Consider the following 24,274-nt stretch of genomic DNA (forward strand, 5'->3'; position numbering starts at 1 on the left):
GAAAGTCATTTCCCTGAGTAAACAATGACTCAGTGTGGGCTGTATAATGTACAAGTTATTAGTTACTGTTAGTGAGTTTAAAAAAACTCAACTCTATACAAAGGCCTGCTTCAGAATGGAAAATAGTTTTCCTCCTACTTCTATAGTCCCAGTTATATTGTTTCAGTGGAATTTAATTTTCTAAAAAGCTAAACAGATCACTATCTCTTCATTATATAATTGGACGTTGACTTAACTGGACCCTTCAGCCATGAACAATATGTGCAGTGTGAAAGCTGAGTTTACCCTTTTTTCTGTTCTCAGTTTGTCATTATAATGCTGAAGTAAAGCTGATTCTTTCCTGGATAGGAATAGCCCATCTAGACCAGGCATCAGGTGACAATGAAAACAGACATAAAGACAACCATAAAATATTGAGGATATAGTAATGAAGAAAAATGCAATTGCAAGTTCAATAAAATCCTCTGACAAACACTGCTCCCTAGTTGAATTACAGCTCCTTCCATAATCCCCCTCTTCATTAGCAAAATGGCCAAACACACCTGGTGATTGTCAGCTGGCAGAAGGCACCAGATCACTCTGCCTAATGAAACTGAGCTGCTAAGCACCAAGGTTTCCCTGCAGCCTCCAAGCCCCTCCAAAGGCTGTTTTCCTGTTCCAGTGTGCACTGTCCCAGGGTAGGAGCACATCTCTGGGTTACCTTTCCTAAGGGGGAAATCTCTGGTCAGGCACCAGAACAGTAAAAGGAAATACAGAGTCAGATCACAGAATATCCTGAGCAGGAGGGACCCACAAGGATCAACTCCTGGCCCTGCACAGACACCCAACAACCCCACCCTGAGCATCCCTGGCAGTGCTGTCCAAATTCTCTGCTCTGGCAGCTCTAGGGCCATGCCCATTCCCTGGGAAGCCTGGGCAGTGCCCAGCACCCTCTGGGAAGAAACTTTCCCTAAAATCCAACCTAAACCTGCCCTGGCACAGCTCCAGCTGTTCCCTCCTCCTGTCCCAGGCAGAGGTTGGTGCTGCCCCTCAGGAGGAAGCTGCAGCCCCCAGTGAGGTCTGACCTCAGTCTCCTCTTCTCCAGGATGAACAAACCAAGTGACCTCAGCTGCTCTTTACAGGACTTCCCCTCTAGACCTTTCATCATCTTCATAGCAAACTCCGTGGTGAAATTTTACTAGAAAAGTGCCTTCAAAAGAAATTACCAACATAAATTTCAAGGCACTGCTCTAGCTTACAGAGCCCAGCCTGCAGGCTGAGTGCCATCACAGCTGTGTCACAGAGGACTTCTTAGTCATTCATGGACTCTCCATTTCCTGGCAAATATCACAACACATTTTGACACGACATTCTTCACCACCAACAATGACACTGCCCATTCAGTGGCAGAGCTTTCAGTGACTGCAGCCTGCTGCACCTCCCAGCCCTGGGACCTCTGTGCTCAGAGGGCAAACACTCCAAAGGTACTGCCAAAATGTCAAATTCTACGTCCATTTATTATCAGCTGCTGAACTGAATCACAGGAAGGGTGGTGGCCAGGCTGGCCCAAGGTCACTGTACTGGTTAAAGGGCTGAGAGTGTCTCAGGAAAGCTGGACATTGGCACCTGACCAAATGCTTTCCTAAAGAAAAAAAGCTGCCAGGGAGAGCTATCCATGCATGCATGAATGCCACAGGAGTTCTAAATACTAACCTTCACTGCCTTCCAGTACAGGAATTTAATACAGAACAGACTACACTGGAGATATATAGCAACAGAAAAGGTACTGGCCCTGCTGCTCCTTGCTGTATTTAAATGTTTAAATATTTAAATAAGGCAGGGCAGGGCTGTAAGGAACACTTCCACCCCCACAGAACATGACTCAGTTACAACAAATTACTTGAGATTTGTCCACTCCAAACCTTCTGCCATAACAAGCCTTGTTATCCTTTCACATTGACTTGTGCTGCCTGCTTACACCTTTATTAATATTTTCTGGAAAGAGCTGGTCACCCACCCCACTAATAGATCAACAAGAAATATGCAGAGGAGTGCACAAAATCCAGAGCAGGATATTTTCCAGCAGAGAGATCCCTGAATCCAGGCACGGAGAGGCACAGCACAAGTGGCTCCCTCCGGGCAGAAAAAGAACTGTGCTACAATCTCAGAGGAAGACAAGGCATGCAAACCTCACCCACTAGAGCTGACAGCAGGGTGGATGGATGGTTTCTGGAGAAGCCAGGGATAGCAATCCTGGGCAGAGCCAACCACATCACTCAGGAGCTGGTTCCACAGCAGTAAAGCAGCATTTAGGACAGGAAAAGCCCTGACAGGAGACAGACACATGCCATAATTGCAATCACTTTATGCCAGCACAAAGGACCCACCTGATCCCTGCCTCTGTGCAGATGTTGCTGTGCTCACACAGAGGGCTGGGCTGGGAAGCTGCTCCTCACAAATCCCTGTTTGTTTGGCCTGCTCACTTCTGATCTGGATCAGTTCTCACCAGCTAACCACCTCTGGCTGCCACTGAGGTAAGCCAAAGCACAACACAGATGGTTTCCCCACGGTAACACTTCGGAAACACACAAATCAGCCTTTCTAAACGGTTCTTTAGCCTGTGTGAAAGGACCAGAGATTGGGTTACATCTCTTACAAAGGGCTGTGGGACAGAGCAGCCTGGGGAAATCTGTACTTTGAGTTCCCTCCACCTCCTTTCTGCAGCACCTGTAACACTCCAGCTTTCCCCAAACACACACCTGTCCTCCAGAAGGCACTGCTGGTTATCTGGGAATAGTGCTCACTCATCAGTCCTTTGAACTGGGAGGCAAAGTGCTGCAGCCCAGTGCTCCTCAATATTTTCCATGCTGGAACCATTCACAGCTGCCAGGTAAGAGCCAAGGGAAGGGGCACTGGGAGCTGGGTTTTATGCACTGCCCTGGGACTGTGGCAGCTGCTGCACTTTGTTTTTCCTGCATTTGGAGCAGACTGTTCCTTTGGACAGGGCTAGAGGAATTTGTCCTGTTCCTAGAAAGCATGTGGTTCCTAATGCAGTAATAAGCAACATGACACTACAAACAGAAAAATCCCAAATATCTGAACAAGACTAAGATTATCTTAGCTTTGCATAAAGACATCCACAGAGCTTGAGCTTATTCACAGAAAGAAACACTACATTTAATGTTATAAAGCATTCTTACACCCCAGTTTTGTACTGGCCTTCCTCCAGTGGGGTTAGATAAAATAAAAAAATAAAAATGGCTTGACTCATTTTGTCGGGATCTATGTAAGTTCTCTTAGTTATTATAAATCCTGAAGATGTACTGTAAATCACAAGTTTCTTCACCATTAATTATGCAGAAGAGAACAGAAATTACACACTGTGGATATCGACTCACACGGGATCTCTCACTCATTAAGTGTTATTATTCACACCTTTTTTTCTCTCTCTTTAAAAATAAATCTATCCTTTATACCACGATAAATTAGAACACGTGTTCAGTGTAGCACTCCATTGGTCCCTGCCAGGCAGAACACAAAATTCATATTTACACAGCCCCTCCCTACACACAGGATTATATCCACTATCAAAACTAAAACCCCTGAAGTGTTATGACAGCGGTTGCCATATCAGGGCCTACTGTGAAAATTAAGAACTCATCAGCTCCATAAGCCTTAGGCAGTTTCTAAAAGTTTTGAAAAGGTGCTGACAACTGGCAATTGTCTATTGCTCCAAAAGGGGATGAAAGAAAAATGCCTTTCTTCCCAAGTACTCTAAGATGTGGTTCTGTTTTCATGGCTTGTCCCACCAACCAAGCACATTTTCTCGTTTGTCGCTTTTAAAAACTAAGCAGCTGCCATCCACAAGTAGTTCTGGAGGAGCCTTCGGCCCCAAGCAACTGTCAGAGAGAGATTAAATACCAGAATAATCTCTGTATTGTATCTCAGAACCACTTTTCCTCTGCAATCCTCCCAACGACAAGAATGCAGCTCAAGCCAGCTTACTTGGAAAATTCAAGTTACTAGAATGAGTTGCTCATTCAGGCAGAGTCAGATTCCTGCCATGAGTCACTGTCACTTAAAACAATTAACTCCGGGTGTGTTAGAACTGGGGAAAACCGGCACGGAAAGCAAGACTGGAGCCAGGGACCCCTGAGCCTCAGTGGGGACGCAGACTCGGGGTCTAAATTGGAGAAGTTAAGGAGTTTGACCATGTCCACCCGTGAGAGAGGGCTAAATACACCGAGCTTTCTCCATGAAGTGCTTTGAGGCACCTGTGCAAGCAGCGGCAGAGAAGGAAGAATTCCTCCAAGGCGGCCGTCAGCGCTGCGCACAGCAGGGCGGATCACACCCGGCAGCGCTCGGAGCTGTAACGCAAGTTCGGGATGTACAGGAAGCCTGTCTTGACAAGGGCAAGCCGAGCCGCCTGGAGCCCCGGCCGTGTCACGGCCACGTCTGAGGCGGGAGCAGCCCCGCCACACCCTGCCCGGCTGCGCTCGGGCTCCCCGCGAGCAGCGCTCGCCCCGCGCCGGGCGGGGATGCGCGCACGGAAGCGTTACCGGAGCCACCGACCGCCCGGGAGCCGGGCAGCGAGCAACTGCTGCGGGCAGCCGGAGCCGCGCCGCGCCGGGATGCCGGCTGCTCTACCCCGCTCATCTGCGTCTTTTCCGCGGAGAATGTTCCGAGTTTCCGGGAAGGTCGGCGGCTGCGGGAGAACGGCCGAGCCGCGGCCGCCCGGGGCGCTGCCCCCGCGCCGCCCCGCAGCCCGCGGCCATGTGCCCGAGCGCCGCGCTAGTGAGCATGTCCGAGCGCCGGGCATGCGGGCTGCGGGCCGCTGCCTCCGCCCTCACCTGCACCGGCCCCGCCGCGCCCCCGGCCCGGCCCCGCCGCTCACGCTGCCCGCGGCAGCAGCATCCTGCTGAGCGGCTGCTGCTGTTGCCTCCGAGGGCGGACGCACCTGCCTGCTGCAGACGGACAAGATAAAGCAGGAACGCTGACGGTAATTCTACCGGCCCCTCCTGGCTGTGGGAGTCATCAGAAGTGCACGTTCCTGGGAAGGACGCAGGTGGAGTTCGCTCCGGAGTGACTGCAGCGAGCTCGGGTAACCATCCGCTGTGAGCAGCACATTGGCTCATCCCACACAGGTGTGAAATACCCGAGGCAGTCTCGTCAGGATCTACAGGAAATTCTACACACTGAACTCCGACAGCCTGAACCGCTCTGAGCCAAAAGAGCAAAAAAGCTCTGCCCTTGGCACTCCTGCAGCAGTTTAAAGTATCCTAAAGTTTCTCTTAAACCACCCCTCTGTGGCCATTCATGCAACACCAACACTGCGCTTGACACAAAGTAGCAAGTTATCGTTTCATGGAATGTTAATAAGTGTTTAAAACTTTTTAGAAAGTTGAACCCGTACTTCTTCTCTCTGATGTCTTCCCCAGGACCCCGGCACACGCTAAGGTTTAAAGGAACATTTGCCCCTGGGAACAACACTTCAGTCCTGCCAGTGTCCCCTGCTATCACTGTAAATAAGTCAGTAACACTCCTGCACACCAAGGAACACCAGAACTGCCACAGTCTCCTCTCCCAGCAAGGCAGAGGGAGCTCTTGGCTTTTTCTGAAGTAAAATGACTCTACCTGACAATTGTGTAACCACACAGTAAATGTCTCAGCTCATTTTCTGATTAAGTTTCAGATTAGTCACTAGAAAGACAATGCTAGGAAACAGCAGCAACATGCACAGATGTGCTCTTCAGTACAAGATGAAGATCTGTTAAACAGGTTTTAAATAGCTATGGCAGAGAGAGAGAAATTCAGTTGCACTTAGGTACTTCCAAACATTTTAAATTTTACACAGTTTCTTTGACTTCTTTAATTAAAAATTATACAAATGCAGATAGAAAACAAAACACATAGAACAGCCATTCCAAGAAAACTGAAATTATTCTTAGAAAAGTACCATCCTTCTCAACTATTTGCATCAAACAGAAAAGATCAGCTCATAGATTTCTATTTGCTTAGATACAAACCCTGAACACAAGTCAAGAAAGTGCCAAGTTAACAGAATAGTCAGTTTCTTGAGATCTTATAAGTTTGTTTGTGCCTGTACCACTGAGTTTTCCATATGTGAATCTTTTTGTAACATTCAGGGCATGATCCCTGTGACAGCACAACCAACACAAGAGGAACAAAACAACTGTTTCAAAGCTCTTTCCCTTCCTCTGCAGACTGAAAGTGCTCCCAGAATTCTGACAGAATTCATACACCAGGCCAAACATCAGCCTTGGTTCACTGCAGTATTTCTACAGGAAATCTTAACCATTTTCTAAACTCCCACTCATTTCACTGCTACTAATTCCATCCCAGAGAGAAAAAAGCATTCACAACACAGCTCCAGCCACTCCAATGACCAGCCAGCCCTGCAAACCCTTCCACTCTTCCCCTGGAGTGGCTCAGGTCAGATCTAAGTTGGTTATTGTGTAACCCACAGCACCAGAAGGGGACAGAACAAGAACAGCCAGGCTTACAGTCCTGCGCTCTGCCTTGCGGCCGACCACGCGGATGATTTCTCCTGTAGGAACACGTTCAATCTGCAGCTCCATTTTCCCAAGGAAAGTCAGTAAATCCCTCTATTCTTTATGGACAGTTCTGGTTTCAGTGTGCAGCAGCAGCAGCCAACCTGGACTAAGTGCAGCCTTTGGTTCAAAGCCCTGTTGTGAGAGGAAAAGATGAACCTCTGTATTTATACCAAGTGTTAGGTGTGAGCTGAAACAATGAAGTTCAAGACTGGTTTCCACTCATTCCAATGTGCCACGACAGTTCCAAGAAGCCTAAATTTATGTTTGTGTTTATTGCCTCCAGCTTTGTTGCTGTTCCATTTCTGTCCCACTGGGCTCAGGAAAGTCAGGTCGCTGCGGATGCTGTTTCAGAGGTGTTGGCATGGAACAATCCCATGGTGGACTTCAAAAATCTACCAAGAGATTTTGTGCAGAAAAAATCCTTCATCTTTGCCTCCAAGAGCAAGCAATAAAAAACCCTGACTGCTCCCATGGTAAGTACAGGAAGTTCTGCAAACTGCTGCAGAACAGAATCATTATTAATTGAGTCCTTGAGTAGCTCACTAATCATGGCAAAGGAAATTAATTGGCACGTTACTGCATGAAAATTCCTACAAATAGGAGAAAAATAATCTGGTGAACACTGGTTTGAGTGCAATTACAGAGCTTTACAATGATCATGCTATCCCTTAATGGAGTGGCCAGACCTCCAAAAAAAGATATCACATATCTTGCCTGTGACTGAGGGAAAAAAAAAATCAATCTAAATTTCACGTATTTTAAGATTTCCTAAGGAGATAACTCTTTCTATCTTCTTGGAAGAGCCAAATTTGAATTTTCAGCTCTACTACAAACCAACTGCAGTTGATAATGCTTGCCAAGAAAGCATTGACAAGATTAATTAATAAGATTAACAAGCACTGACTACTCCAGAGTGGATACAGGTAACACAATTCTGTTCAGTAACTGCAAAGAAAGGTTCTGTGTTTCATATCTGGAATTATTCTTATGCTTCCTTAGCTGCTATACACAAGATTGTTCCAGTCCAGCAATTGTTTCCTTGAGCACTTACTTCCCAATACAGAGTTCTACTAAAAAAAATTAGATTTTGTCACGTTTTAAAACCCAACACTGTCACTTCCCCAAACAAGCCCACCCTATTCTCAGTAAGGAGCAATACCCAGCCTGATTTACCTCCCCTTTCTATGGAGAGAAATCACAACAGTCAGAACACCAAAGCTGTGTTAGTGGAATGGCTCTCGTGGTGAAGATACCAGAATTATGTGCAAAGAAACCTGAAAATGGACTACAAGTGAGTGGTAAGAGGAAAAAAAAAAGTGAAGACAGCAGAAAAAAGATGGAGAAAAAAATGTAAAATTCAGTAATAAGGAGCAATACCCAGCCTGATTTACCTCCCCTTTCTATGGAGAGAAATCACAACAGTCAGAACACCAAAGCTGTGTTAGTGGAATGGCTCTCGTGGTGAAGATACCAGAATTATGTGCAAAGAAACCTGAAAATGGACTACAAGTGAGTGGTAAGAGGAAAAAAAAAAGTGAAGACAGCAGAAAAAAGATGGAGAAAAAAATGTAAAAGAAAAAAAATAAAAAGGGCAGAGAGGAGCAGTGTGGTCTCTGATGAGCCTGAGGTGTAAAACCACAGTTACACTGCAATTAGAACTTGACAAATGATGCTGAAGCATTCCCTACCAGAGCTGACGTCTGTACTTGAGAACTGCCAGTTTCAAAGCATGGTTAGCAGGTTAAAACATTTGCTATTCTATTTTTCATCCTTCTGTAGTGCCTATCTTCATATTTTCTGCATTTTTCCTGCACCTCTGCATTTCCTCTTGCCAGTTTGCAGCCCAGATCTCCCACTTCCCTGTTTGACTCCAGTGATTCTCCCAAGCTGTGTTCAGCTGTTCCCACACAGATTTCTCCTGCTGCTTTCTAGGCTGCCCCAAGTTCTCCCTAATTGCAGACACCCTGTAAGTGGAAGATGACAGTTCTACTGTAATGGAGGGAGGTGGGATGTACACACACAGATCCATGATGTTCCTCAAACTGAAGCAATTAAACAATTCAGGGCAGTTCCTGAGCAGATAATTTTCCAGAGTAACTGTATATTAAACAGAAATTGCTTTGTGTCAATCACGTGCAAACAGCAATTCCTAAATCCAGGGGCAGAAAGGGCCACAGGAAGTTTCCTGTTAGCAACACAGAGCTCTCAAAAAAGGTATCATTTCCTCTCTCAAGGAAAACCTAACTCCAGCTTTGTTCAACTGGCCTTTCCACTGCAGTATATTAATTCAGACAAGTTCATCTGAGTGTCACTCAGTGTCCAAGAGCAGAGAAGGAAGCAGTGGTAGTAGAAACAATGGTCTTTATCAGAAAGTATTTTTAGGGTCTCACAAACACGCAAGACATCTTAGAAATATTTCCTGTTTACACAGAGCTGTCCTATCTGTGTGCAATGATACACTGCACATCCTGAGGTTAGCCAGCAATCAGAAATACAGGGGAGTTAAACGAGGCTAGACTGGATAACATCCCTTGGGATATATAGCTCCCATTTGAAAATTAATTCTTCAACAGCAGGGAGTTATGAAAAGCTATCCTTAGATAGAAACGAGTGCAAATTTATATTAAAATACATAACACTTAAAATATGATGCAGAACTTAGCAGATCTTTCACAAAGACAAAAGAGACACCTCAAATCACACTGGGAAAAGTTCACTGTGAAAAAGTGAAATTAGAAGAACCTCAAAAATCAAGAAACAATGTCAAGTGGTCTGGGCATTTTTACAAGGAAAATGTCAAAACCTCAATGGGGAAGAGGGACAGAAACTGCAAAACCACAAGAGCATTTAATACTGGATTAAATGAAAGAGGGGGAAAAATTAATCTGCTCTGTCCAAAGGAAAAACAGCATTTATCCTTGCTCTTCTGTTGCAGCCCAAGTCCTCCACAGGTTGTTACTTATTTCCTTCTAAAATACTTTGTATCCGTGCATCAAACATGACCAAAACAAGTGCTTTGGAGAAAGGTTACAAATGAATCCTCCCCACCCAAACCAGTCTGTTCCTTCTCAATTAACAGAGGCCATGCACAACACTTCACTGCCAGGATTTATTTTAGAGGTACATGAAAAGAAAAACACATGAGTATAAAAACATTTCCAGTGATTATAACATCCAATTAAAGGTGTTTTAAGAAAAGATAAATTTCATCAGAAATTGCATCATTACAGGTCATGGAATAGTTTGAAAAGCTACCATAGGTAACAGTAGTAAACAAAAGTGCCTCTGTGTGCATAATACTGAAGAAAGAAGAGCAGAGTTCTGTGCAGCATCCTCCTTACACACAAGCAGCTCCAATCCCAGCTGCTGGGGGCATTTTCCGGGAAGTCCCGTGGTTCAAAGGATCAGTTTACAAAATGCAGCTTCTGTGTCCAGTGACAGAGGGTTCTCAGCTCCCACAAACACAAAGGATCTCGAGTGTCTTGCCCCTGCAAAGAGGCTGCATGGCTCCCTCTGAGCTGCTCCTGCCCAGCAGATGCACCCTGCTTAGAAGAAACTGGATCTTGGTCCACAGTAAATTGCCAGCTGTGGTCTGGAATTCAAAGCCCACTGCTCTTGGGGCTCTCCACAGAATCTCCTTGCATGGAGAATGGTCAGAGTTACACCAGTGAAACCAGAGACAGAGCACAACTCAGGGACTGCAGAAGGGACTGCAGTTCAAAGCAGGGGTTTGTCTGATGCCCTAATTGCAAGAGAAGTCACGTATCTGGAAGATTCAGTGCAAAACAAATTCTTGGGAGACCAGTATAAATGGGCAAACTGTTTCTAATATGGTTCCAAAGTGTAACAGGAATGTACAAACTGTAAACCTCAAGGCAGTGTAAATCCATGCAATGAACACAGTATCCTCTGAACCTGCCCTCACTACTCACCAAGTATTCCCAACACCAAGCATCAAGCTGAGATACAGCTAAAACCTACAGAGGCCAAGTGTTCCTAAAGCCCACTGCAACTACCTAACCAGAAACCTATGTCAGAGCTCCAACAGGACACAAAGACACCTGGACCTCAAAAGGTTTTGTACAGTGAATGATAAAACCAAAACAAATATCCTATCAAGCTGTTAACTTTCTATCTCAAAACAACCCTGAAAAAAATAAGGCTTTGAGAAAAAGAGCAAAAAGGAATCCACTCAGTTGTGAAGCAGAATTCCAGGATGAGCATCCCAACACCCCCTGCTCTTGCTCCTGACCCAAACCTGCTCTTCTCCATCCCTGTGCCAGTGAGGAGTGACTGACTCTGCCCACCACACCTGGCAGGGAGCAGTGGCTGCAGAGCATGGCACTCAAAGTGCTCTGTCCCAGCACTGCAGCCTGAGATTCTGTGGAATGTTGGTGCCCTTTCCTACCCCTTCCAAAGATCTCTATTTCCCCATCAAGAAACAAGAGCCTTTCAGAAGCTAACTACCTTTCAGGTACAGGAAATTTCTCTTCCATCTCCACCCTCAAGTGCACAGGATACAGAAAGGTCTGAGCACCTCTAGAAAAACAGAAAGTTTGCAGACAGACTGCTATAAATTGAGGATATTTACAGTTTTCAAAGTTTATGCCAAATCATCAACCATGGGCTGCTCATCTGTGCTAAAGCATTTCTCAACTTCTGCAATTTCCCTCAGAAGTTGTGGGATCCTGGCTCACTCCAAGCCAGGGACTGGTATAAAAATGGGTTTATTTTATGTTTTTTTTAATGAGGGAGGTAAAGGCAACAGGCAAATTGCTTAATTGTTTTATAAAATAAGAATTTCAGAAATCAGGAATAGTGCATTTTGATAAATGTATTTCAATTTGGAAGAATCAAAAATTGAAAATCTTACAAGAGTTCTTCAGTAAGGCATGAAGAGAAGGATCTACCAAAGGAGACTTCACACACTCCAAAGATTTTGTTTTTCATGTGACCTGTTGTCACTGGTGTTTCCCAAAAGGTAATTAGCTTACATCTGAAAGTCAAATAAAATTTCAAAACAAGCTAACTAGCTGTATCTAATAAATAATTTTTAAATAACTTCATTTAAACTCAAAATTTGGAAATCAATTATTAAGTGGTTACAGCATAGTAAATATTGCATTGTAAATAAAATACCCTCTACAAAAAAGGAACAAGCCTAAAAACCTATTAAACATTGCAACCTCCTTAGGTTAAATCATTGCATCAGAAATGCCTATCACCTTAAAACATACAGCATTCCTTAAGTGCTATTTTACAGTTCTCATCCAGTGCAAGAGAGTTACTCTCCCCAGAATAAAAAAAACCATTTCCACAATAAATTATCTTCTACAAGCTTCCAAAGTTTCTGAACATTCCTACCTGTCTTACTCCATCTTCTAAGAGCAAAAGCTTACAATCACTAAGACATAAAGAATCATCTGACTGCTGAACCAGGACCATTAAATGCCTTTTCTATTTTCAGAACCACCAGCTGATTCTGGATTGTCAGGTTTGTGCAGCCAACTGCTCTCTTCCTCTGGCACACCCTTTGCAACTGGTGTTTGGCTACGCTGAATCTAGGAGAAAAAAAGGATAAAAACCAAATTAACAATTCAAAAGCACTGTGTTGCTCTGTATTACCCACATCATTATATAAAAATTCTCTAACAGTTACTCAGAGTCTTTCAGCACATCAGGAAATCCTTTTTAGCCAGGACATATCCTTTTAAAAATTCCTTCTGCTGCCACCTTCCCAAGGACTAAAACAGTTATGTCCAGAGGCATATGAAAACAAATGGAGTAATAAAAAAATCACATCAACATTAATCAATGCTTCCTAATGTATTACCTGAAAAGGTTCACTGATGCCAACTATTGACTGCAAGTTATTGCTAAAATAACAAAGCAAAAATTCTCCTCCCATCTTGGGTATTTCTGAAGCACTCATGTAAACCTGGCAAGAATAAGAACAGGCAATGAGCAACTTCCACAGCAAAAGAAGTTTACAAAAAAGCCCTTCAGGCCACCATCAAAATTAGTATTTGCTATTTATAAGCCCATTTTAAAACGTAAGCTAAAACGGATGGGGATGAAAATAACTCAGGAAACCATCTGAAAATTAAATCAGGGAGGAGAAGGAATATCCTTCACCATGTCAGCAGGCTGGCCTGGTTCAGTGACAAGGGAGAAGAGACCCAGAGTGGCTGGAAGGGAAGGGCCAAAGCCAGAGAGCAGCAGAGGGAGTGGAGCTGCCTCCTGGTGGCAACAGCAGAGCAATCCACAAGCGTGGCTTGCTCCTGTCCCAAGGAGCCTCTGTTCCCAATTTCAACTTCTGTTTGTTCAGATAAGTATCTCTGGATATTTATCATTTGCCTCAAAATAAGGTGTTTTTTTTTTTTTTTTTTTTTTGTTTGTTTGTTTAAATCACTTTAAATAATCATGACTACAAGGCATCAAAATAAGGTGTTTTGGTTTTTTTTTTTTTTTGTTTTGTTTGTTTGTTTAAATCACTTTAAATAATCATGACTACAAGGCTCTGTAGCTGACAGCAGTTTTTAAAGAGGGACCAAAACATTCAATAGGAAGAATTAGGAAGAGGGATTTTAAACAATAATATTGTTCCCAATTAGCTTCAACTAGGAAGAGGATACAGAACCCCTGAGGGGAAGGGGATATGGAAGAGACCTCAAATGCCACTCTATGAAAAGCTACATTAGAAAGAAATACAACTGACTTACTTGTTTGCTGTTTCTGCTGGAAGAAATTTCATCATCTTCCACCCAAGCGTAAGTAATATAATCCTTCACATGCCTGAAAGTCACCTGCAGAGAAAGATACAAACTATCAGCTTCCTGATGGAAACAAAAGCCATACTACATGAAAAACAAAGTTGCAGAGATGTTTACTGTTTCACTGAAGTAATTAAAACACTCTTAGGATCAAAACATTTTGGGGACATGCACACATCACCCTTCCACTGACTTTTATTTTTGTTGCGTCAGCTCCTTTCCACAGCTTCTGCAACATTTTACTTCAATAAACAACCAGATTACCTTAGCAGAGGACTTAAAGGGTGTGGAAGGACTCACGTGCTGTAGAACTAAACTGTCAGCACACAGAAACTAACAGCAATCAAGCACACAACTATTTCACAGAACTCTGCCCTCGCAAGAATCAGTGCTCTAAAACTCTCCAGGAGCTCCTGCAGTCGCATTCCCCAACTTTGCTGAAGAGCCACGATGAGGTGACATTACCTGGAAGAGCCCAATCCAGTCCCAAGCACTGCTGGGGAGTTCAGGCGCCGCGGAGTAGCTGATGACAACATCGTGCTCTGCACTCCAGTCACCCTCAGGATTCAGCACCACCAAGGGATCTGAGACAAGAGGCTTCATCTACACCAAAAAACAAAGTTTAAACTCAGTCAAGCCTGTCATTCCTTCAGTTATTCTTCTCAGCCACAACTGCCACCTGTGGGACTCTTTAACTGACTGGAAATAACCTGAAAGCAATTTGCTGCCTTTACTATGGTCAGAGATGAAACAGAGATTATGGTTTAGGAGATCAGCAGCTGTAAGGCAATACTGAGTAAAACAAACTTTTTCATAACTGGGACAGCACCTCAAGCTTGAAAGTTCCTGTGACAGGTTTGTGATCACTGATGCCATAGCTCATGTGACTGACATAGTTAATCAGAGTAACAGAAACTGGATTCTCTTCTTCAGGGAATTCGCCTTCTTTTGATGCAGCCTCGCTGAGATTTTTCACTTTCCATAGAATTCTATCAGTCCAGGCTGGCTTTCTTTTCTTCTCACTGCAAAAATGTAAATAAAAAGTAAAATGAGCAGAGAAACAAGTTGCCAAAAGCTAAGAATGCTGTGTAAAATCTACTCAGAGTTCAAAGACTGTGAGCTACATATTAATAAAAGGAGGCAATCATATCCAAGCTTAATTTTACAGCTCTGATTAATGTGTTTTACAAGCAACATTTCCTTAATTTGAACTCCATTCAGCACAGATCATGGCATTCTGAAAGAGGAGTAAAATGAAGGGGAGAAGGACATTTCAGTGGGTTAGTTGGCTTCATACAGGAAATGATACTTTCTCCTAAAACCCTGTAAAAACATGCATGAATTTAGAGATAATACAACAACTGCCCCAGGCTCCAAACGTACAATATTCTGAGAAATGAGGGTCTAAACATAAGGAATATGTAGGAAGAGTCTGAATGATTTGAAATTATTCAAAATATTTGAGAGCAAGTTTCTTTTAACAACACAAGACAGGACAAACTTGGGTAGCTTATGGCCATCACAGGTGCCACAGCAATGCTCTGTTTAGAAGTTCTTCTGAGTTGTACCAGCCTGCATTTCAGGTTTGCAAGCTACTGCTGTCTCATAACAACAGGCTTTCAAAATTCCATAATCAAGGAAGTTGTGCCTGCAACTGTACTATACATCAAACTGTTATCACAGTGCAGAGTTTCCTTTTATACCATATCAATTACACCAGAAGACAAGAGCCCTCTGTGGCTGTCTCTGTAGTGGGAGGAAGGCTTAACAGCAACTCTCTGGATGGGTGGATCACTTCAAATTGAAATGGAGAAAAGATCATACCCTATGGAAGAGGAATTAGAACGGACTGGATTGGATTGTGAAAGTTAAAAGCAGGATGTGTAAGGAAAACTGTCAGTTTAAATATCAAAACCAAGGCCATTTGGTTCAATATTCACATAATTTTGTTTTACCCCTTCCTACCTTTAATAAAGTGGAAAGATTTGAAATTACTAAGGGCCTTATCCCACTTACTGCAGTAATTCCATAAACCAACAGAAATCTTTAGGAGATGCCAGATGTCTGCTCTGCTGTGCAGGAAATACCAAAAGAACAACTTAAGGTAAAACACTCTCTGTTTTAGAGAAAATGGAGTATTAGATGGGAAAGAAACCCTCAGAATTCACACTGAAGGAGTACCAAAAATAAAATTCTCTGAGCTTCAGTAAAAGCAACCGTTGCAGGGTGCTTGCCTCGAGGTCTTGCTGGTTTCCCCCATCTGAGCAAAGTCTCTCTGGTAGCTTGAACAGCAGCAGGATGCACACAGAATGTGTAACCACACTGTTTGCTCTCTAAATCAGCCAATACAGACAACCAGGCTATGAATCATTTGTAAAATGTCCAGGTTTGGATTATTTTAAGTATTTTTTTAAGATGGATTTACTGCTGGTCCCATTACATCTCTTTATATTAAATTGGGAAGCAAAATGTCTTTGGGTCCACATGAATAACTTCCAATATTCAGTGCAACAGCAGAGTAGATAACATTGCAGCTTTCAGACAGGTTAGAGAAAATCCCTAAAGAAAATCAGCTGCCATCTGATTTTCAAATATTTCACAAAAATCAAAGCAAAAGCTCAGATGGAGCCTTGCTTTGATTCTGAAATGTTAAAAATAACTACAAAATTCAGAAAGTTCTCTTCTTACTTAAACCAAAACAGGGACTTCTGTTCTCTGGAAATAAAGAAAAAGATCAGTACAAAACCCTGTTTGGACAGGAACTTATCCTTCTGTGGAAACATAACACTAACACTTAACAAACAGACTTTAGTATCACAGAAAATTTAAGATACCCCATCTTCAACTTAAAGCAATCAATAAAGACAAATATACATTAATTTTCAAATACCAGCATATCAAATAAAATGCTTAAACAGAGAAGGGAAGAAAAAATGACAGACAATTATTCTTTTGCTCCTTTTTGACAACCAATGAGCACTTTTAGTAGGAAAGAACAAAACAGAAGCAGCTTAAACTAGTGCTCATTTACTTTGTTAATCTGGTCTTTCCAAAAAGGCAGCTGCGTTGTTTCATTTCTTCCCTCATACAATCAGCAGACCCCAGCTTCTTCAGCCAAAAATATTAATTTATTCAGATTTGATCAATCCAAGCCCAACAGAAAGCTCAACAGCCCCAGTACACAGGAAATTCAAGTTTGCTGATTACTGAAGTGATATTTAACCAAGCACCACACTCACTCTCATATTCCACATCTAAACTCATTTTATCTTTTACCTTGTGTCATAGACTTCCGAGTCAAGGTCAAACTTGTAGGTGGGCTTAAACTGCAGAGGACCCTCTTTGAATTCCTTCAGAAATGCTTCCTTCTTTTTTGCCATATTTAACTGCAGAAATAAAAAGTAACTTTTAAAGATTATGTTCAAAAAATCAGAGCTTAAGGGATGATTGGGAGAGCATCTTCCAAGAATTCAACATTGCAGTCAGTACAACATTGGAAAGGGCCCCTTTGTTATAGCCAGAACTCTTGACACAATCCATCTAAAAGTTTAGAGGCAATTCTACCCAAAACATCCAGACTAACTACAGCATTGGAAAGGTAAATTCAGAAGGGTCTCTTTGTTATAGCCAGAACTCTTGACACAATCCATCTAAAAGTTTAGAGGCAATTCTACCCAAAACATCCAGAAAAATGTTGTCTTAAAAAGAATTACTGGGAGGAGAGATAAAGGTGAGGAACAACTGACAAGACAAGAAGTTCAAAGAAATCTCCAGTCAAACAGGAGCATTGTAAATGAGTAAGAAACTGCACAAAAGCAGAAAAAGTTTGCAATTAGCTGGGGCTTATGACCACTTCATGTTCCACATCATGACAGCTCTGAGTTTTTGTTCTTTAACAGAAATTAGAAGCTCGGGGTGTAATTTAACTCCCACATTGTGTTTGTGTGCATTAAAACCAAAACCAAACCCCCAGAGGGACTGAGCCAACCCACCTGGTCCTTTTCCCAGAGCAGACTGAAACGCTTGTTATTGATAGATTCTCTGACAAAGTGTATCCCATAATCTGCTATCCGGAAGTTCAGGTCTCCAAACCAGAAGAGAAGCCTGAAAACCAAACCAAGATGCATCAAACAAGGAAGATTTATATGAATCTATTAACTCAAAGGAAGAATTTGACAGAATGTTAGCCATTACACTAATTAGGTGCTCTAATCACTTTTATTACTTAATGCAAACAGCTTTAACACAAACATTAAGTAGCTATAGATAAGCTTACGCAGGGACCTGCTGCTAAACAACGACAAAAAAAAGTAATTGAAACAGTAAGTCCCTTGCATTCCTGCTGCTTGCATATTGCTGCCTGAATATTAACTGCTCCTGCATCTTGCATCTCTGAACATTTAACAGCAACCTAAAGGATTTTTGGTACAAACACGCTTCAGCTTCTAAAGCTTTCCTGCATGACATGTACAATCTATATGCTAACAAATCAATGTAATTAGAGACTGGAAGAGAACAGTCTTGTAAAACAGACATTTGTCTTTTTTTCTCCCAGAGTTCAGGGTCAGGCTGAAGGGACATTTAAAATAAAATGATGGATGAAAAATCCAAACCCAAAACTCTTCAGTGCAAGAGTTCACCCTATAACAGATAAAAATAACATAGAACTGAGTGAACAACTCACTCGTGATCCAAGGGACTTGGAATACCCTCTCCTTCAAACTGCATTTCCAGAATTTTCTCAAAGTCATCCAGTCGCTGCTCTGTGTTCTCTATGTGAGCTGGCAAGTGGCAGTTCATGAAACAGATCGTGTGCCCAAAGAGGGACATGCGGACGCTGACTCCTCCTTTGTTCCCCTGGCAAGGAAGATGAACAACTTTCCCTGAAACTGCAGTCAGTGCCTGCAAATGGAACTAACACCACCTACAACCTTTTAATTCTTGCAATTAAGATTTAAATCAGTACAATTTCCTTCACACAACTTGTTGCGTATCAGCAAACAAACTGAAATCTGAAATTACGGTCTGTGCTGCCCACGAGGTTCAAACAAACGAGTCTGCTTGTCAGGTTATTAATTTTTAATTAGAGCACATCCTCTCTGTCCCAGCAGGGAGCACCAGCAGTGACCAGAGGCAGGCCTTACCCAGTAGCCATAGAGGCCTGTGCGGGTGTAGTGGGTGTGGATGTCGCGGATGAAGGGAAGGTGCGCGTGCTTCACAAAGATCAGAAGCAGCAACCCCTGCATGCGAACGGAGGAGAGCTGGGGAGAGAGAAAAGAAGGAAAGGTCATTTCCAGGAGCTCCTTGGGTTTACTTCACAGGAGCTTTTAGGTGAAGAAGACCATAGAAGAAGTTATGCAATTCCCTTGCCAAGCCTGGCCTCAATACTGTGACAGTAAATGCAGATTCATTTCAGTGCTGTGAAAAACATATTTTTATAAAGAAATGTGATCAATTCCTCATCTAATTAACACAATTCCAACATTATATTTCAATTAGAAGTCACCCTCAAAATATGCACCTGGCCAAACCTCTTTAAAGACTTTTCTTCTGCCTCACCAGCCTCTTGTTTCTTTCTGTCTTTAAGAATCCTGTTCATGAAGGACCAAATCCTTCATTTTTCACTAAAAGCTTTATAACTCACACCTACAAGTCCTCCAACAGCAGCAGCTTTTTCAAACTGAAGCATCCTTGAGCAGATCATTAAATATTCTAGATGCCTTCAAAAGCACAGCAGTCAATTCCAGGCATCTGCAAAAACAATGAGCTGCAAACAGCAGAAACTCCTGCCTTGCAGAGCCTGTAAAAACTGATTTACCAAACACTTAGAGGGCATATAAGACAAGGGGGTTTTGTGGTTTGGGGTTTTTTTGGTTTGTGTGTGGAAATAGTCTAATAAAGATGTCCTTCATTGAACATTTATGGACTTTACAATGATCCTGGCATGAGATGCAAAATTCATTGTGTTTTAAGATCATGATTCAATTTAAAATACAGGCATTGAAATGCATTAACTGTAGCTCAATTTTATGCTGGATTAATTTAGAAAAAGACTACATTAGAATAAAACTGACTATACAACTGCTAGAGAAGCACAAAAAATTCAGCCCAAAATTTAAAGCAGAATTCCTTCTTTGTCTCCCTATCTACACAATTAAATTATTTCAGAATATATTTTAATGTTTGCATTGTCCTTGAACCCAAGAAAATACCACACAGAATACTGAAACAATGGACTGCAATTACTGCAACGATGCATAAATATTTTAGTAGTCAGCATTCTCCTTTCCATAATTACATTCATGAAGCACCAAGATCTTCCAGTCCTTTTATTAGTTATTTGCTTTACTTCACTCTGCTGTGGCAGAGGTTTCTCAAGATCTACAGGATCTGAGCACAAGCAGGCACTGACCCCTCCCCTGCTGGAGCCAGCAGCAGTCCCACCAGCCCCCAGAGCCAAATCAAGCAAAGCCCTTGCACAGAGGGAACACGATCCTGTGGATGCTGGAAGAATGGACTGTGACCAACTGAACACTCTGAAAACAGACCCAGCTACCGAGGGGACAGAATGTCCCAAGGATGACACCTCTCCCTCCACACCCAACCTCGTCACAGGTCAGCCAAGGGGTAAGTGCTCCTCTCCTGCTCAGCCAAATTCCTGGCTAAGTCCTGGGATAACCTTTCCTTCTGCCTGGTTTGATTTTGACCCGGCCTGACAGCTCCCCCTTATTACTAGAGCTAATCAAGTCCTGCTGAAAGCCATTAGGTGGCAGCATCCATTCATTAGTGTGCTCCAAAGTGCCTCTGTTATAAATTAGAATTCAAAATCAGCCAGGCATACCAGCAGGGATTCTTTTAACTGTGTGTATACAGGGCCTGAATGTCAGCCCACGGCCAGATTCTGAATTTTTATCAGCAATGACTTAGGCCAGAGTGAACAATGTGGGTTTTTTTCTTTTTGTAACTCCCAATGGGTCCTTTGTTTTGTTTAATTACAATTAAAAGAACAGCACAACTACTGAGTCTGATTAGCGTGCAGATAATGCAATCACCTCAGCAAAATCAGCCAGAAATAGTGCTTGGTTTAGAAAACCACTACAAAAGGCTATGAATTTCTCTTTATAGAGAAATTCAGGATATCTTCCTACATTTATTGTTGGCATTATTAAAATAGCCAGTACTTCAGCTGCTCTTATGTCCCTGATATTACCCCAAAATCTTATCATTTAAATTCCAATATAATGTTATAGGTCTTCAACTAAAAATCAAGTCCTCACATAAATATATACACCCACTAAAATCCTATTTTACACATATGCAATTTATTTTCACCTGCAAACAAATTGGAAAAAGAAAAAAAAAAACCAAAACAAGATAAAGGAGCCTTACCAATGTTAACGAAAATCACTGCCATTGCTTGGGATATTTATAGTGCAAGACTACATTAGAAGCATCACAATACAGTTCCCCAATATTGCACAGAGCAAAAAACTTTTCTACAAACAAGAGAGAGATAAAGATATTGTGGCCACAAGAAATAATGCTGTTCAGTATGAGTTCACATCACATGAAAAACAGGAAAACACAGGTGTGATGAAGAATCACTTGTAACACATGTATACCTATGGAAGTGACAGACACCTGCAAAAACACCATCAACTTCTCTTTTATGGATAATCTGAGGGAAAAAAATTAAGACTTTTACTTCAGTGCTGTGACATGTAAGAGTGGTGTAAATAATTACCTTGATATATCCCAAGGGAGACAGGACAGTCATGAAAAAAATGCTCCATGGATCATCAAATGCCAAGTCAGACAGAAAATTGGTGATTTTTGAATTCACCTCCTGTAAGCTGAATACATCACAATTACTCACATTGCACCAGCTGGCTTGGACAGAATTCACAGGAATTTTGCAGAACACAGACCCCAGAAATTTCTTGCTGCTCATTTTTCATTCAAGCAGTTTAACACACACACAGATCTAACACATCTGACACAGTAAAACAAAATTAAAGGAGGTTATATACACCTGAAGATAGAGTTTAAGACAATGCCAGACTCAAGATGTGTTATAAAAACCTGTCTGTCAGAATTTCAACATAGTTTGGAAAACACAGTGGCAGATAGTGCAAGCTTGTTAGGAACAAATTCCCTTAAAACATGCTGAATTTCCAATAACTTTCATATCAAAATGAACATGCTATCAAAAATATAAACAGCAGCCCACTGTCAGGACTTCAGAATTTCAACGTAGTTTGGAAAACACAGTGGCAGATTGTGCCTAACATGCTTGCACTAATTCCCTTAAAACATACTGAATTTCCAATAACTTTCATATCAAAATGAACATGCTATCAAAAATATAAACAGCAGCCCAAACTTTTTGTGTGTTTACAAAAGATATTCTGCATTCTGCCACTACACAGCAGCAGCCAGCTGCTATAAATCCTCTCTGTTCCCTGCTAGACTAAGTTAGTTTTCACCCTCTGGTAGCAGTGGTGTTAAACCATCTCCCAGGCAGTGATTCACATCACACAGTCCTCTCACACACACCATGCTGAGACCCAGCAGATTTGCAGTAAATTCACAAAGCAAGTCTTTAATATCACTCACCCTATCACGTACATGTCCGTGGTGGGGCCCAGCGAGTTGAGCTGGAGTAAACTTGTGACATCGGGAGGGGGAGAAGCTGTGCCCACATTCCAGGTAACTAAATGCAATCTAAAAACAAACAGAAACCACACAAAACCAATGCTAAAATTGAAATGCGGACAGGCAACCAACTCTAAGAACGTCCTAATTTCTAAGTGAATTTCTGCCACTTTCCATCAACCAGAAATCTAGACGCCAACACGAAAACAACCAACTGGAGGGAGCAAAACCTGAACTCTTGCCACTTATCCTTCAGCTTTCTCCCCCAGATGAGGAAAGCTTCATCCAGAGTGCGAGACACTTCTTCGTGGATCTCGTCATCCGAGCTGATGTCCTCCACGCAGGCCATCAGCTGGGCCACCCTGTGCCGGAGCTGCAGGCGGCCGCTGGAGCCGGCGCTGCTGAGGCTGGCGGAGCGGCTGCGCAGGCTGGGCGCGCTCTCCACGTCGGCCAGGGAGAGCCCCTGGCAGTGCTCAAATGCATCCTCGCTGCTCAGCGACGCCATCTGCTCCGGGGTGAAGCTATGCCCTGAAGGACCGGCCCATTCAAATCAAGAGATTGGTAAGGGTTTTTTCAGATCTTGTGGGATTCAGCATTGCTTCCAAGGCAAAAGGGCAAATGTAGGTGCAGCAATGCTGGAAAAAAAACAACCTGTGGTGTTCCCACCACACTGGCTGGGTTGTTACAAAAGCTGCAGCCACGTCCTACCACACACAGTGAATTGTTTTTTTCATAATAGATTTAATGTGGTTAATTCGACGAGCTCAGGGTTTAAAAGAATTTATTGTTGATTTGAATCGATCATGTGCCTGTCTGCAGGCAAGGAGAAAGGTAATCTCCAGCTCCCAACATTCAGAGTTCTGAGCAGAACCAGGCAAAGCCACTGACTCTCAACATTCACATCACAGCACTGTTGTTTTTTTACAAAATGGTTATTTCAGTAACAGAGCTTCTAAAAACAGATTCACTTTATTGTCAGTCTTGTTACATGACAGACAGGCTTAAAAATAATAAATTGTTAATTTTCCCTCATCTTAGAGTTCCAGAATGGCCTTATGAACACTGATAATTACTGAATCCCATCAATACACCCATTATTAAGGCTGTGTTTTTATCCCACAATCAAGAGAAATGTATACAGAAAAGCTGGAAAACAACCTTGCACAATAGATTAAAATGATACATAATTTCCCTCACTAATAGAGTATCTTTGTAACACAGCTGAAGTCACACAAAAGCTACTCCAAAACAAATCTCTAGGGGGAAAAAAATGAAGGTAGGCTGCAGATCTAATTTTGCCACCGGAAATGTATCACTTGGGAATGCTCTCCAATTACTAATTTTGTAAGACAATTACCTGATTAAACAAAACTGAAATAATGTTGAAGCCATCAGTCATTACAGACAGAAATTCAATTCCTCAAGGTGCCCAGTGACCACAGCACTGCTAAAAACAGATCTCAGAGGTAGAAACAAACACTGTCCTAAATACAAGCAACTACTAAAGTCATTATTTAGCATCACCGCTGCTAAGCCTCAAATGACTCAACAGCGGAGAATTTCTCAGGGTCACAGTGCTCATAATAAAGCCTTCAAAGGATTTTTAGGATATTTGAGCTCTTGTCAGCTGTTAGTTGGGCTGTTTAAGTGTTCCTGTCACAGGCTGTTACCCAAATCCCACCTAAGCAGGTTTCTGTAGGAACCCAGCCCAGACGGGACACCGACACAGAGAGAAGACACATTGTAAAAACACCGTAAAAGCAGAAGCTCTGTGTTTACTCAAGCTTCTCCTTCCTCACGCAAAGTGACAAGTTGGAGACACCGGTCCATTACAGAAGCGCAGATGCTCGTGCCCTCACAGAGCTCCGGGAAATCCCAAAAATGCCCCATAAGCCTCCCTGAACCACTCCAGCACCGACCTTCCAAAGCAGAAAATCAGCTTTTCTCCTCTGTTTCATGTGACTACGCAACGCCGCCAACCTGTGTAATTCTGCGCTAACAAGCACGCACACACAAGTTTCGCTGATTCTCCCCCATTTACGTAACCGCTCGGGGCCACTTTTCGGAGCCGCCCTCAGCCCCGCGCCTCGCGCCCACCACTCACCTCAGCTCCTTGGTGGGAAGGCCCGCGGTCTCCATGCCCGGGGTTCTCGCAGCGAAGCGCTGCCCGAAGGACGGGGAAGGGGCCGGCGGAGCCCCCGGCGCTCCCCTCACGCAGCCCGGCCCGGCCGCGGCCTCCGCGCCGCCCTCAGCGCTCCGCGCCCATCGCCGCGCGTGACGGGGGCGGGCACG

At 43.0% G+C, this 24,274-nt stretch overlaps 2 protein-coding genes across 4 annotated transcripts in view; both read right to left on the minus strand.

Annotated features, from left to right (window-relative positions):
• The window catches only part of MYO1C (myosin IC), a 57,000-nt gene extending 44,982 nt beyond the window's left edge, over window positions 1-12,018 (minus strand). Inside the window, exons 1-2 of one of the 2 annotated variants that reach the window (XM_039720753.1) lie at window positions 11,919-12,018; window positions 6,504-6,686 (exon numbers count right to left, since the gene is read on the minus strand). In XM_039720753.1, coding sequence (XP_039576687.1) covers window positions 6,504-6,578 — 75 coding nt within the window. In that variant the 5' untranslated portion in view covers window positions 6,579-6,686; window positions 11,919-12,018. Of the gene's footprint in view, window positions 1-2,173; window positions 2,294-6,503; window positions 6,687-11,918 lie in introns of those variants that run through there. The other variant, XM_039720755.1, reaches the window with a different exon arrangement.
• On the minus strand, window positions 9,645-24,260 carry INPP5K (inositol polyphosphate-5-phosphatase K). Of its 2 annotated transcripts, XM_039720757.1 has the most exons (13): window positions 24,087-24,260; window positions 21,944-22,051; window positions 21,072-21,180; window positions 18,472-18,588; window positions 18,012-18,184; window positions 17,320-17,431; window positions 16,604-16,713; window positions 16,016-16,042; window positions 14,157-14,349; window positions 13,793-13,930; window positions 13,277-13,360; window positions 12,388-12,492; window positions 9,645-12,115 (listed from the first exon to the last, which is right to left on the minus strand). In XM_039720757.1, the coding sequence occupies exons 1-13, from the start codon at window positions 24,119-24,121 to the stop codon at window positions 11,999-12,001; spliced, it is 1,428 nt and encodes a 475-aa protein (XP_039576691.1). In that variant the 5' UTR covers window positions 24,122-24,260; the 3' UTR covers window positions 9,645-11,998. The 2 variants fall into 2 exon arrangements, with proteins under 2 accessions (XP_039576691.1, XP_039576692.1); XM_039720758.1 differs by lacking the exon at window positions 16,016-16,042.
• Between the last annotated feature and the right edge of the window lie 14 nt (window positions 24,261-24,274).

Source organism: Passer montanus, unplaced genomic scaffold (assembly GCF_014805655.1).
Source record: "Passer montanus isolate IOZ18808 unplaced genomic scaffold, ASM1480565v1 scaffold44, whole genome shotgun sequence".
Taxonomy (NCBI): domain Eukaryota; kingdom Metazoa; phylum Chordata; class Aves; order Passeriformes; family Passeridae; genus Passer; species Passer montanus.